At 41.3% G+C, this 12,898-nt stretch overlaps 1 protein-coding gene across 1 annotated transcript in view; it reads right to left on the reverse strand.

The window, feature by feature from the left end:
* Positions 1-12,898, reverse strand: part of LOC139745256 (transcription factor 12-like) — a 159,050-nt gene that overhangs the window by 14,006 nt on the left and 132,146 nt on the right. Inside the window, exons 8-10 of the mRNA XM_071655658.1 lie at positions 12,863-12,894; positions 2,628-2,718; positions 594-733 (exon numbers count right to left, since the gene is read on the reverse strand). Coding sequence (XP_071511759.1) covers positions 594-733; positions 2,628-2,718; positions 12,863-12,894 — 263 coding nt within the window. The remainder of the gene's footprint in view (positions 1-593; positions 734-2,627; positions 2,719-12,862; positions 12,895-12,898) is intronic.

Here is a 12,898-nt window from a genome sequence, read left to right on the forward strand (position 1 = left end):
ATCTGCTCATCTATCCGTCATCCATCACATCATTTACACCACACATTTATACTTGAATGTACATGTATTTGGCTATCAACCTTCTTTTGCTCATTTGTTCATACATGCAATCACATTCACAGTGAAATGCTACAGTATTTCATAAATGTGAACGCAAACACATCACGAAATACATCACCAAATGCCATGGCATCTATGGTAGTAATTTAAACTTTGCATGAAACGCCCATGCGAGATATGAGGGTGAATCGTGTAACAAAATACCAAAGATCGCACCACTGTGTATTTCTTGTGTGACCATACACAGTTCCCGTCTTCATCCCAAAAGAGATAATATGCCCATGCGCAGTGCTTACCTCAGAGAGGCAGACTTTGTTGGCCAGAAATATCCCGGTATTTTGTGAATGAGAACGGAACCAAGTGAATTACGGCTGTTGCTATTACCATGGTATTTTGCCAATGAGAAAGGTGCCATTTCAGTAGTATTTAATATCATGGATATTCAATGAGAATGTATACCTGCTATCTTGTCTATCCCTCCTTCCACCCATTGATTCCTCCCCCTTGCCTATCTGTCCATCCCGGTCACTTACCATAGGTTCATGTGACGAGTATTCCCCTGCCTGAGAGTAAGAAGCGGAGTTATGTAACACGGATGGGGAAGAGTGGAAGCTAGTGGACGTCGGTGCCATACCATTGCTGCTCCACGGACTCGTACTACTGTGGGAGCCATCTGGTGGACGGAGAAGAGAAACACAATGGTGCATTTCACATTTGAAATTTGGGAACTCAACTTCAAGAAATCATAGATGTACCTACATTAGTGGTCAGCCTTTTATGAGGCTCATTGCTCCTACCTATTGACCCCCATTCAGATAAACTTATGTACGTTTTTTTGTCGTTTTCGTTTTTATTGTCCCCTTTCTTACTTTAATCAAATCAGTGTATGGTGATTTATCTTGGATTTTTATCTACCTTACATTTGTTTCTACTGTAACAATTGTCTGTTGTATTTATGATGAATGGAAATAAACTTGAACTTAACAATTATGCCCTTCAGTATGGGCCATCACACACTGAAATATATTGTGAGATTGGATTCACAGAGTTTTCTCATTTGCTGCACATCATCACAAGACCTATAATTTGGACTACCAAGACAGCTTGAGAAGGCAAAAACAACTCATTTAAAATATGTTTCATTTGAAAATCAGGATGACAAAATTGTCAAATATGGACATGTTTTGAAAATTATTAAGATTACCATGTTTTATTTTTAGCAATCTTTGCTTACAAATCTTTTAATTACAATAGTTAGAAGCATTCTGTAAACTTCCTTTGCATTCTAAATGCTCTAATGATGTTATAGAAAAGGAATTTTGCATGTTGTCATGGCAACAGTGCTAGAAATAGTAGAATATATATTTTGCATATTATTCATCTTCAAACCTACTGCAATTGAAAAAAAAAAACACATAATCAACATGGCATCACTCTTTAAACACTATGATCTTGTGTTATCCCCCCGTATCCCCCCTCGATCCCGTCTCGCGATGAAAATTGGCTGAAATCAAGAAGCGCACGCCATCGATCGGGCAGCGAAATCCCCATCGCCAGACACTCCAGCAACAAGTAGTCATTTTCGGGCTCCCTTCCCCCTCTGAATAAATTGTCCCGCGGGGCGATTTCTCCCAAACACCTGCCCCGTTTGATCCACGGCTCGCTCCCCGGAGCCGGTTAGCCTTTCACGGCTCTTGCATTTTGAGGGGAGCGGATTATTTTCCACTACTACCACTATTGTCTTCCTCCTATCATCTCCTGCATACTGATGAGACACTCTATCTCATCTCCTTTTAACTTCGCTTCGTCCTATTTTCACAAGAACCAGGAAAGTATTTGAGTCTTCTATTTCTGAACCAGTAAAATACCAATTAGAGAAATCATAAACAGTGGAATTATTGCAAAAACAAGAAACATCAGGATTTGCATTTTAGGATTATTATATAGAACGTAACAAATTGGCATTACATCACAGGTATGTAGAAACAATATATAATATAATCACAATTTAAACTTGTGTCTTACTTAACGATAAGATTTCTCCTGCATTTCCACACATACATATTGTGTCTTTTTGTGTTCACTGACTTCTCAAAGGATGAAAACATACTTCCTTTTTTTTCTTTTTTCTTTTTTCTTTTTCTTTTTTTTTTTGGGGGGGGGGGGTTCCATTGCAAATCACCGGTGTGATTCTTATGAAAAACTGTATTTTTGAAAAGCCTGTACAAGGAGCATAATTACTGAGCTTCCTACAATTTTGTCAAAGCAGAGCAGCATGGCGTCATAGTGTAATGTTTGAGATGGGTGCATGCTGGGTCTCTCTCCATCAAGATATGCAAAGAGGACCAGAAGAAGAGAACGACAGATAGATAGAGTGATGGAGAGAATGAGAGAGGAAGATAGATGGACAGACAAAAAGATGAAGATAGATAGATAGATAGAGAGAATGTCAGACAGAGACAGTGGTAGAGAGGCAGAGTACTACAGAAAAAGGGAAAAGGAGAAAGAAAAGGAGATGAAGGGATGCACAAAGTGCAGAAGACGGCAGAGCAGAACGGGAGACTTACCCCCCATAAAATATTCCGGGTAGATGCCGGGAGGTTTCGCTGATGAATAAGTCGGGTCTGAATGGTAATCTTCTGCACCTGGAGAATACACCTGCAAGGGGTTGGAGAAAAGTGACAAACAAGAAATTCAATGTGCGGGACTATCAATAGACACTGGCCGTTAGCACACACAAAATCAAATGTGTGGGGCTATCAGCGGGGTGTGGTACTGCAGTGTACCATCACTCCACTTCAAGCCAGTGGGCGAACACTTGCTGAGACGCATAAGTGACCTACATAAGAAGAGCGTGTCACATGAACAAGGCTATCTATACAGTGAAGTGTAAACCCGCTTCACACCCAAAACATAAAGCTGTTTCGAACCTCACTTTGTCTTACACTTCAAGTGAACTTGGGCATCTCATCGTGTCTACCAATTAACCTCATTTTAGCTGATAAATTGATAACAGAGTTACACGTATGCCGTTTCTTTCTGAGCTTTAACTGACTGGAATTCCAAATCTTCATTTACTTCTTAAGGGAATTATAAGGAGAGAAATGTACAGAGCCAGGAAGAAATGTCTCGTTTGTGTGATTGACAGGTTATGACAAGTAATGTCATATATCACAGGGAGGGTAAAACTGAAGTGAAATCCGATAGATTGTTTCTGCACTTTTCTCCCAGGATGCGCGAGTGTGCCCCGCATGCCGACATCCGAATGAGCGGCGCTCGTCTTTCTCCAAAACGTGATGGATCTCGCCCTAATCAAATAAACCGATTGATTACTGTCTTGGAGAAATTACACGAAATTCAAGTGCTGAGGAGTGTGTGCCAGTGACCCCATCCAACTGCTTTAGACTGCAGTAAGTGTGAGTCTCCTAGCTTCAGTTCTATGGCTCACTAGCTTCAGCACTGACTGAAATAAGCGACCAATGTTGAATTTGATTCGAGATGAAATTGTTAAAAAGATGAAGAAGGCAACAAGAATAGACATATGACATTATCAAAGTTCTGTTCTTTGCTCAATCTGCTACATGGTGCGTGCTCCCATGTGAACAAATTAAATTCTTTGAATTCTGTGACATAAAAAAGACGCAAAAATTTATTGGTAACCCCCTGGCTCCTTTTCATATGGAAAGAAATGAGGGTGATGTGTTTGAACTTACATCACACAGATTAAAAAGTACATGCAGTGAAGATCAATGGAGTCTTTCCAAACTACTACAACTTACTGAAGTTAAGCCCATTACAGCTTCATCCAGAGTTGGCTACATGCAGTGACATTACGGTCCCAACACATTCTACCAAATTTACAATACCTGGTCAAAAAATACAAGCTTTTCACAACGTTCTCTCAGCATTTCCCCAACCCATGCCCGAGATTTTAAACCTACAAAATGCAAAACAGGTCAGTTAAATGTTAACACACATACTAAATGAATGAGATGAATGCTTGAAAGCTTCAAAAGGAGTATTTAAAGGAGAAGAATCTTCATAGTTTTCATCGGTGCTCCTCCATGGGGATGCGGTAAGAGGGAGGATGCGGTAAGCGAGGGGATGGTTGGTTGTCATGTTTGGCTCCTGTCCTTGGATACCTGACGGGGCACCAGCTGCTCTGAGAGGACCAATAATCAGCTAATAAGGACTCATACAACGATCATCCAATATCAGTCTTTCCACCACCGCGGTGTTACATCATCATCATTCTCATCAACTCCTCTTCTTCCTCCTCCATCTTCTACTCCTCCTCCTCCTCCTCCTCCTCCTCCATCTCCTCCTCCCCTCCTCTTTATTAAGTACCCTCTCATCCTTCTCCTCCCTAGCTTTCTGATTCATTCCTCTGCCCTTTATCCTATTTTCTCCATCACTCTCCCTCTTGTCTTACTCTTTCACTGACTACCAAATCTTTGAGCTGCATCATTTACTGACACTCGGCAATTTGCTCACTTGTCACCAAGTTTTGATGTATGCCAAATTGATTACCACTCATACAGGCTTTTTCACAAATCCACACACAGATTCCTGCAATCATTTCTTTTGGGAAAAACAACGTACAGTAAAAAAAAAAACCTGACAAAAATATGTTTGTTGGTCCTATCATCTATATTGCTATAACCTGTCAAAGAAGATGCCTATTCTAAGAAAGATGCATGAAAAAGCATGAATAATACACTTTGATAGTACTCTGTCAACTGCAATGGAAGGATCAGCAGGAATTTTGTGTCAGATAATTCTGCCTCGATTCAAAAGAAATATGGTGAAAAATGGGGGGGGGGGGGGGTTAATGGATGGCACAGGAGGGGTAGCCTCCTTACCAGTTTGATGGTGTCTTTATACCAACCTCTGTCAGGTCCCCCATCTTCATCTAACAGCCCCTCCCCGCTAAACCCTCCTCATTCACAGATCGATTTTGGAGGGATGCGGGGACGGGGCAATGGCATCGAACCCACCCCACAGCACTCCCTCACTTCTTGGCACTCCGGCCGGCAAATAGCAAAACCATCGCCTCGCCGCATGCACGCGCAGCTACTCATGGAGCCGCGATTTTAAAACATCCCTGGGGTGTACGCAAGAAGAGCCTTAATGACTACGGAAAATAGACGAAAGTGAAAAGACAGAGTTTAGGCGAGAGAGAGAGAGGGAGAGCGGAAGAGAACAGCCACAATCTGAAGATCCACTGCCCATTTTTTTTTTTGATATCTCGTTACACACGCAAAACAATCGCCCCCGTTTGGCACAAATAGGGCAGGGAAAATTGCAATCTCTTTTTCAGACCCTGTAGTCGTACCGCCTCGTGGCAGAAGCAGGGGGAAAAGGGATGGGGAAATTTGTGATAATTGACTGGCACGAGAGAAGAAAACATGTATGCGAGGTAAGCCATCGCACAGGAAGGGAGCACACTCTACCGAGGGGGGAAAGGAGAAATTTTCGTTGTCATCGAGGCCCGCGGCAATCTAACAGTGACACAAGGCTGTACACACGGTACATGTGCCAGAAACTTTGGACAGTGTTACGAAACAAATATCAGTGCTATTTGAGACAAGAGAGTCGGGTGAGGAAAGGGAAAGGGGGGGGGGGGGGTCGGGGGGCTAAGGGAAGGAGAGGAAGAAGATGAAGGCATAAAAGAATGGAAAGAGAGAATCTCAGGAAAAAATAACCCACTTTGAGATTTAGTACATTTAGCCCCAAAATTAACTGACCATTGGATCTTAACACTCTTTGGATTCATGCAGTATTACTCTAACTGAGCATGCATAACTGCCTAGACCTCTTGAGTGCAGAAGGATAGCTTTGAAAGGGCAAGTGCCAACCACAGAATGCATTAAGGCATTCCATCTCCCCCCCCCCCCCCCCATTGATTTCTTCTTATGAGGAAAACGAGTGAAATTCAAGGAAACAAGTCAGATATCTGTCAGATTCAATCAAAATACTGGTTTAAGATGTCAAGATTTCTATTTCGAGAGGACTTTTGAACCATATCTGCGAAGAAAGAAGATACGCAGCCTTGCCATATAAAACACTTTGAACACACCACATCTACAACGTATCTGCTTGTGATCGATGCAAACTCCAAAATCATGTATCAAAAATTTGTCTTGCACCAAGAAAGATCACACTGGCTACACGGTGCGTCAACTTCTTCACATTCAAATATAAATCCTCCTGCTTTACGTCTGTTCACAGTGTATGCCTTCAATTCTTGTAGCATTCACACACATCCCTCCTACTTTGTTTCTTGACAGCGTATACCTTTGATTTCATAGCATTCAAAATATATCCTTCCTGCTTTATATTTGTTTACAGCATATATGCGTTCAGTGCCTATTAGTAATAGTTCACTATGAATCATAACACAGAGACAGCCACAGAATCACAAAGGGGGGGGGGGGGGGGCAAGAGGGAGAGAAACAATTAAATCCCACTCAAGAGAAGGGCAATGAACTTTTGCTCTAATCTCAACGGTCGCCTAACTTCTCAGCGTGTTGCCCAGCTAGGCAAGGCAGTTTGTTGGTGTGGATGGATGCAAGGCATACGGTACCCCCACACAATGAGATAACAGTTGGTTTTTGTTAAGTCAGTTTTAACTTTTTTTTTTTCTGGGATGGGTGCAGCAGGACTGTGAAAATGCACTTTATCAACTCTTATCATTCACATATGGAAATGACCAAGACAAAAAGACCCCCCCCCCAAAAAAAAAAAAAAAAAAAAAAAAAAATGATTCGATAGATTAACATAATAGACAATTTGATGTATGAAACCATGAATACTTTGACTTGGCTAAAAATTCATGAATTTTCAGGAGGCCAAAAATACTGTTTCACTTTTTTGCAACATAGAAAAAAAAATGTCTAGATGGATGTCAAATGATGAAAAAAACATTGTTTGGATAACATTAGTAATTGTAATGTTTCAAAACTCAAATAAGCATTCTTGATACACAAAATTGAGTAAGGCTGAATTTTAAACATATATATGCCAATTGAGATATGAAGTCTTGTCATCCAAAGGGGCATTATGAATTGTAGCATATTGTTGTCCACAGTTCTCCAAAACTATGTGACTAACTTAAGATGAACACAGTGAGAAGTGCATTTTGCATCTTGTTTTCTTACTGTGTACAGACACCACAGAGTCAATGCAAAGCTTCACTTAGCTATTTCCCCATGGAAACTGATAGAGATTTAATTACACTGATTGACTGTGCAGTACACACGGCCTTTCCATGGGAGGGGGGGGGGAGGGGAGGGGGTGACTACAAGAAATCAGAGAATATTTAAAGGGGATGGCTAGTAACCGATCAGTGGGAATCAGTGGGAATGCTGAGGGATGATTGTTCCAATCCTTGTGGATTCATTTAAGAGTACATTATATATCTACTGTTGTGTGAAAATTATTTGCTTCAGAACGGTCTCATATTCAAGTAATGTGCAGATTAATGCCCCGTCACTGACCAGGCACGCTAACCTGGAAACATTAAACCATCCCCTTTAAGTACAGAGACCTGCTTCAAATCATCAATTCTCAACATTACAGATATGGGTATTATAAAGAGAGAAACAGAGTTCCAGAATTAAGGGATATACTCATTAAAGTAACATACTTGTTTCTCTTGTTGCTAAGCTTAAAATTTACATCTTAATTCAATTCACACTTTTCTTCATGGCTTAGAAACCTAATCTGTGCTTATCCTTATGTGTTGTGCAAGTTCATGTCTGAAACAACTACTGTGTACACATACTAAAATGTAAACTTTGTCATAATGGTTTTCCAAAATTCGTCATAACGGTTTTCCAAAATTGCTTTGGACTTTCATCCATTATAGGAAAAATTATTTTGATTCTCTCACTGCTTGCTTTGGAGAACTTTTAAGACTGAATCTAGTCATAATGATGACAGAGCCTTTAATCTTCTACTCTTGAGCACATGGTGTTGCATGACATGTTTTTACAATCTGCTCTATTTGTACCACATGTGAGCACTTGTGCACATGTGTACTGGAGTAGCTGACAGTGTGTGTGTGTAAGTGTGTGAGTGTGTGAGCGTGTGTGTGCTTTTTTTATGAATGAAACAGGTGGGTTTCAAGTGAAATTGACAATCAGGTCTCGCATGGTTGGAATGCCATGTGATACATAGCAATAGAGTCGCCTGGAAACCATGGCAGGTGGGCCGAGATTCGCCTGGCGGAGAGGTTGGGGGAGAGAGATGAGGGGGAGGAGGCGTGTCAGACACAGCGACACAGGTGCACCAGTCACCGGCTAGGCTGCCAGACTCGGCTAGGCCCTGGGTAGTAGTGAATGCTACCAAAAATCAAAACAGTGGGGTTTTTTGGGGGAATACCCCTGCCAACTTTGGAGGGGGGGGGGGGTGGATACAGGAGAGAGGTTAAAAAAAAGGGGGAGTGAGAAAGGAAGAGAAGGGGGGAATCATTGCCACCTTCTGTGTGCAGAACCAAAACACAGCTGGCCCTGTTATCCATCAGTCTCCCAGGCCTGTAACAACAGCAGGTGAAACAGTGTGCACTTTGATCACTTCTAAACTTGCAGGTGTTTTGCTAGATTAACCCTCATAATGCCAGTATAGACTGCCTTACTGATGCACATATATCAATAGAGTTACATTGACACAAAAATTGCAGCTAAAAACCCATATTCATCCACTGTATGCTTTCCAAATCTCCATAAATAGTCAATCTAAAATCTACACAACTGGCATGAAGAATCTTTGTGTTCCCTTTTACCACAGATCACACGTCTTTAAGGCAAGTTTAAATTATTTGTGATACAATTGCCCTATTTTTTTTTTGCCTAAGCACAAGCAAGCAGATTTCACGGATTACAAAGGAAACTAATTTGCATTATTCAGAACTATATCTAACCACAAATAATAACATACAGATACAAAGATCGAAAAGCTGCATTATTCTAGAATTTTGACAATAACACATATATATTTTTTTCTTTTCACACAGGGAAGGATTTTTTTTTTCACTTTATTCAAATTTTCATACTGTAAATCTTTACACTGAAAATTATGTTTGCATCCGTTTGATCATTATTTTGATGGAGATATACCACAGAAAATTATATTGTTATAGATTTTTTAAAAAGTAGAGAAAAGATCCATCGGAAAATAGAATTAGAAATTGTGACAGAAATTTAACATATTGAAGCTGAGGCTATATTATAATGGCTGTTTTGTCTGAAATTGCACACATAGTCAACACACAGAGCAATCAGCTGACGGAATGTAGAAAAGCAGGAGCATTTACAAGCAATAGAACATTGGCACCGAGAAAACATTTTGTCATCGTCAAAGTGCATCAGATATGCAGATCAATACCAGCAATTGTAGACAAAGGGAATATAAAGAAGAAAGAGGGGCAGGGCTGAGCAAGAAGGAGAGAAGAAACCCCCCAAACGAGGAGGAGAGGTATATAAAGAGAGAGACAGATAGAGAGAAATATATAAATAATGAGAGAGACATAAACAGACATAGAAAGGTGTCATATAGGGAGATAGAGAGAGAAAAAAATACATAGAGTGAGAGATATACATTGAGTGATAGTGATATATAAGGAGAAAGAGAGACATAAACAGATATAGAAAGATGTCAAATAGGGAGATAGAGAGAGAAAAAAAAATAGAGTGAGAGATACACATTGAGTGATAGTGATACATAGGGAGAAAGAGAGACATACAAAAAGAAAGATAAAGAGAAGCATATGAAGAGAAACATATAGAAATAGAGAGTGAGAGAGAGAGGCATACGTGACATATGAATATATGATAGAGACAGGCGAGATAAACAGGAGAATACTCCCCATTGATATTCCTACTTACGGCCAAGTGAGGGTATCGCCTAATCGATAGGTACTGAGACTGCTCAAGCTGCGGACGACAGCACACGGAGTACGGGTTTCCCTGCCACATGGTGCCCACATGTAAAGATGTCAACTGGGCAATGGCTAAAGCCTATAATCACGATTCCACTCTTCTGATTACTCAATACTGAAGCTGTGTGCATTCCACTGGCAAGATTGGTGGTGGTGGTGGGGGGGGGGGGGATAGAGGAGAAGCGGAGAGCAGGCTACCTACGATAATTTAGATATGGGGTGTTATGCTGTAACAAATCGTCTCCTGAATGTTGTGGCCAGTAGTCCGCAGCAAGAGAATATGTGAGAAAGAGAGAGAGGAATATTTTGCCGTCTTTCAGCTGCAACCGGTCAGTTCAGCCAGCTCGCCTACTGAGGTTTTCTCCTGCGCAGGCTGATTAGTAATCGGACGGGGGCTCGGCTGGCTCGGCTCCGTCCGCACACCGTCCGAGAATTTCTGGCCACAATTACAAAATCCTCCAGACCTTCGCATTCTGCAGTGCGCTTGACAGTCAGGGGGAAACTTCAGGAAGTTTGCAACTTTAGCCTAGTTAATGAGGTAGGAGGGAGAGGGGAAGGGGGAGGGGGAAGGGGGAGGGATTACGACCAGATCTGTGGAGTGAGTGCTATTAGCCGAGATACACACGTGAACCACTTTCAGAAGTCTGTCGGAGAAGACAGTATTGCATTCTCCATTGAAAAGAAAAAACTTGTCTGCCGAGAATGAGAATGGAGAAGACACACCAGCAAGAGACTACATCAAACTACACATGCCAATTTGGGGAGGTACTGTCAAAACTGACGCAAGATTTACTGGTCTACTGTTTTTAGGCATATCTACGAGAGTGACCACTGCTACAATGGACATCCCGGGTATTTTTGTGCAATTTTACAATCAGCATCCCTATCCCCCGCCCCCCACACACATACCACTTTGTGGTAAACAACAGAACAACAACAATGAAAATACAATCCTTGTCTACCCCATCCCCAAAAACAAACAAACAAAAAACACAATCTGCTCATTTTTGACGTACGAAACACAATCTCTAATGACGCAGGAAAGGAGGGGAGTAAGAGGAGAGATAGATTTAAAGTTACAAGCAGGTTGCATCACAATGAAAAAGAAAGGAGCATCATACATGACGTAAATTAGCCAATTGTGGTAACTGCGCAATGCTTAGTAGGTCACTGAACAAATAAGCAAAAAATGGAGTATTCTAGTAATGAGAAGGGGGTTTTGAAGAAGAAAGACGGAAAGAAAAGACAGAGTTGAACATTATATGAAAGTTGACCTAGTCAGAAGTAGTAATTAGATAGATGAGGGGGGACATTTTACACACCAGTATTTATTCATTAAGAGTGCTACCATTAACAATTACAGCATCCCAGCACCTGAGCCCCTCCCGGTAACAAGAGAATGAGAATCAACCACAGTCTCCGTCCCTCCCCCCTCCCCTCCATCTCTCCAAAGATCATTAGTTTTTGTTTCCACGGATTCTGTCCTTCACTTTGCTCTCCGCGCTCGCATCCTTAACGATGAACGTCATTAATTAGGGGTGCTGCACGGCAGGAAGCGGACAGGAACCCCCCGCCCGAGCTCTTGCAAAGTGTCTTTACTTCCACTTTGAATGGGCGAGTGAAAAGACCAATCGATGGCCATTTCTCTCCAATGACACCTTGACACTACTACCTCCTCTACACCAAAGATCTCCATCTTTGTTGCATAACTGCTCTTCTGTTTCATCCCTCCATTCATTTTAATACTATCATTACAATGAGCATTCTTCAAGGGCCATTCTCTTCCTATTCCATACTTCTTGTGCTGTCATTTCACCTCATCAACTATCAAAAAAAGAAGAAAATCCTGTCTTTCTTTTCCTTAGTGACTACATACCTTCACCTTCTTTGCTCCAGCACATACATGAGCATTCAACCACCAAAGAAGTACACTCTGTATAATCATACTTATACTCAACCTCTATCTACTCGTAGAATCTACAACTTATAAGCCTGAATCTAAAGCTAAAAATAGGAATGTGATTGCAAAGAAATAAACATAAACCTTTAAGGAACAAAGAAGAGAAAGAGGGAAGAGCTCTTATTTGGAGCAGGTTTCGTTTCATTGGAATCGACTGATCCTTATCCTTTCATTGTATGGACATTATCATACATCCTGAAGAAAGGGAGATATAATTTGATTCCATTTAGACCTGTTTCTTTACTTGAATGAGACAGGGACTGATCTTGTCAGCGCCCTCCTCCCAACCATATCAGATGGCAGGACCCATCACAGCTTGAAAACTTTTGTTTACACCCCATCCTATTAGCAGGACACAGTACTCACCTATCAACACTAAATCTTTGCTAATGCAACTCACATCCCATGCCCCAACATTACCCCCCCCCCCCTTTCTCCCTGTTGCCTAACATATAACTCACACGAACATGAAATCTCACATTTATATCACGCTCATACACAAATAAACAGCGCCACTCTATCTGGGTATCGCTAAAATCATAATACCGTATACTCATTTTGACTTGAGAAAAATAGTAAATCATTACATTTGCCTCGATTCATAACATCCTCTGCTGCCCAACTCAAACTCTCTCTCCCTTAACACATCAATATCCGATGTATTTGACATCCACAACTTGCTTCCTTCACGCCTTTTCCAAACAAACACAGCCAAAGCACATCCCAGCCTAACTGGCTGCACGATGCGCTCGATCTGACGGAAAACATATTCCATTTATCATCTTTTTTCAAACAAGCCAAAGGTCGCGTTGACTTGTATCAACAGAAGAAAAGTAAAATGCTTTCGTAATCACGTTTAACTGTATTTTATTCAAACCGGATAACAGAAGAGATGCACTTACCGACATTCCGGGGGCTTTCCTCCGTTTGTGCGCTGG

This window comes from Diadema antillarum, unplaced genomic scaffold (assembly GCF_040938485.1).
Source record: "Diadema antillarum isolate AM-2024a unplaced genomic scaffold, OU_Dant_1.0 seq00001246_RagTag, whole genome shotgun sequence".
Taxonomy (NCBI): Eukaryota; Metazoa; Echinodermata; class Echinoidea; order Diadematoida; family Diadematidae; genus Diadema; species Diadema antillarum.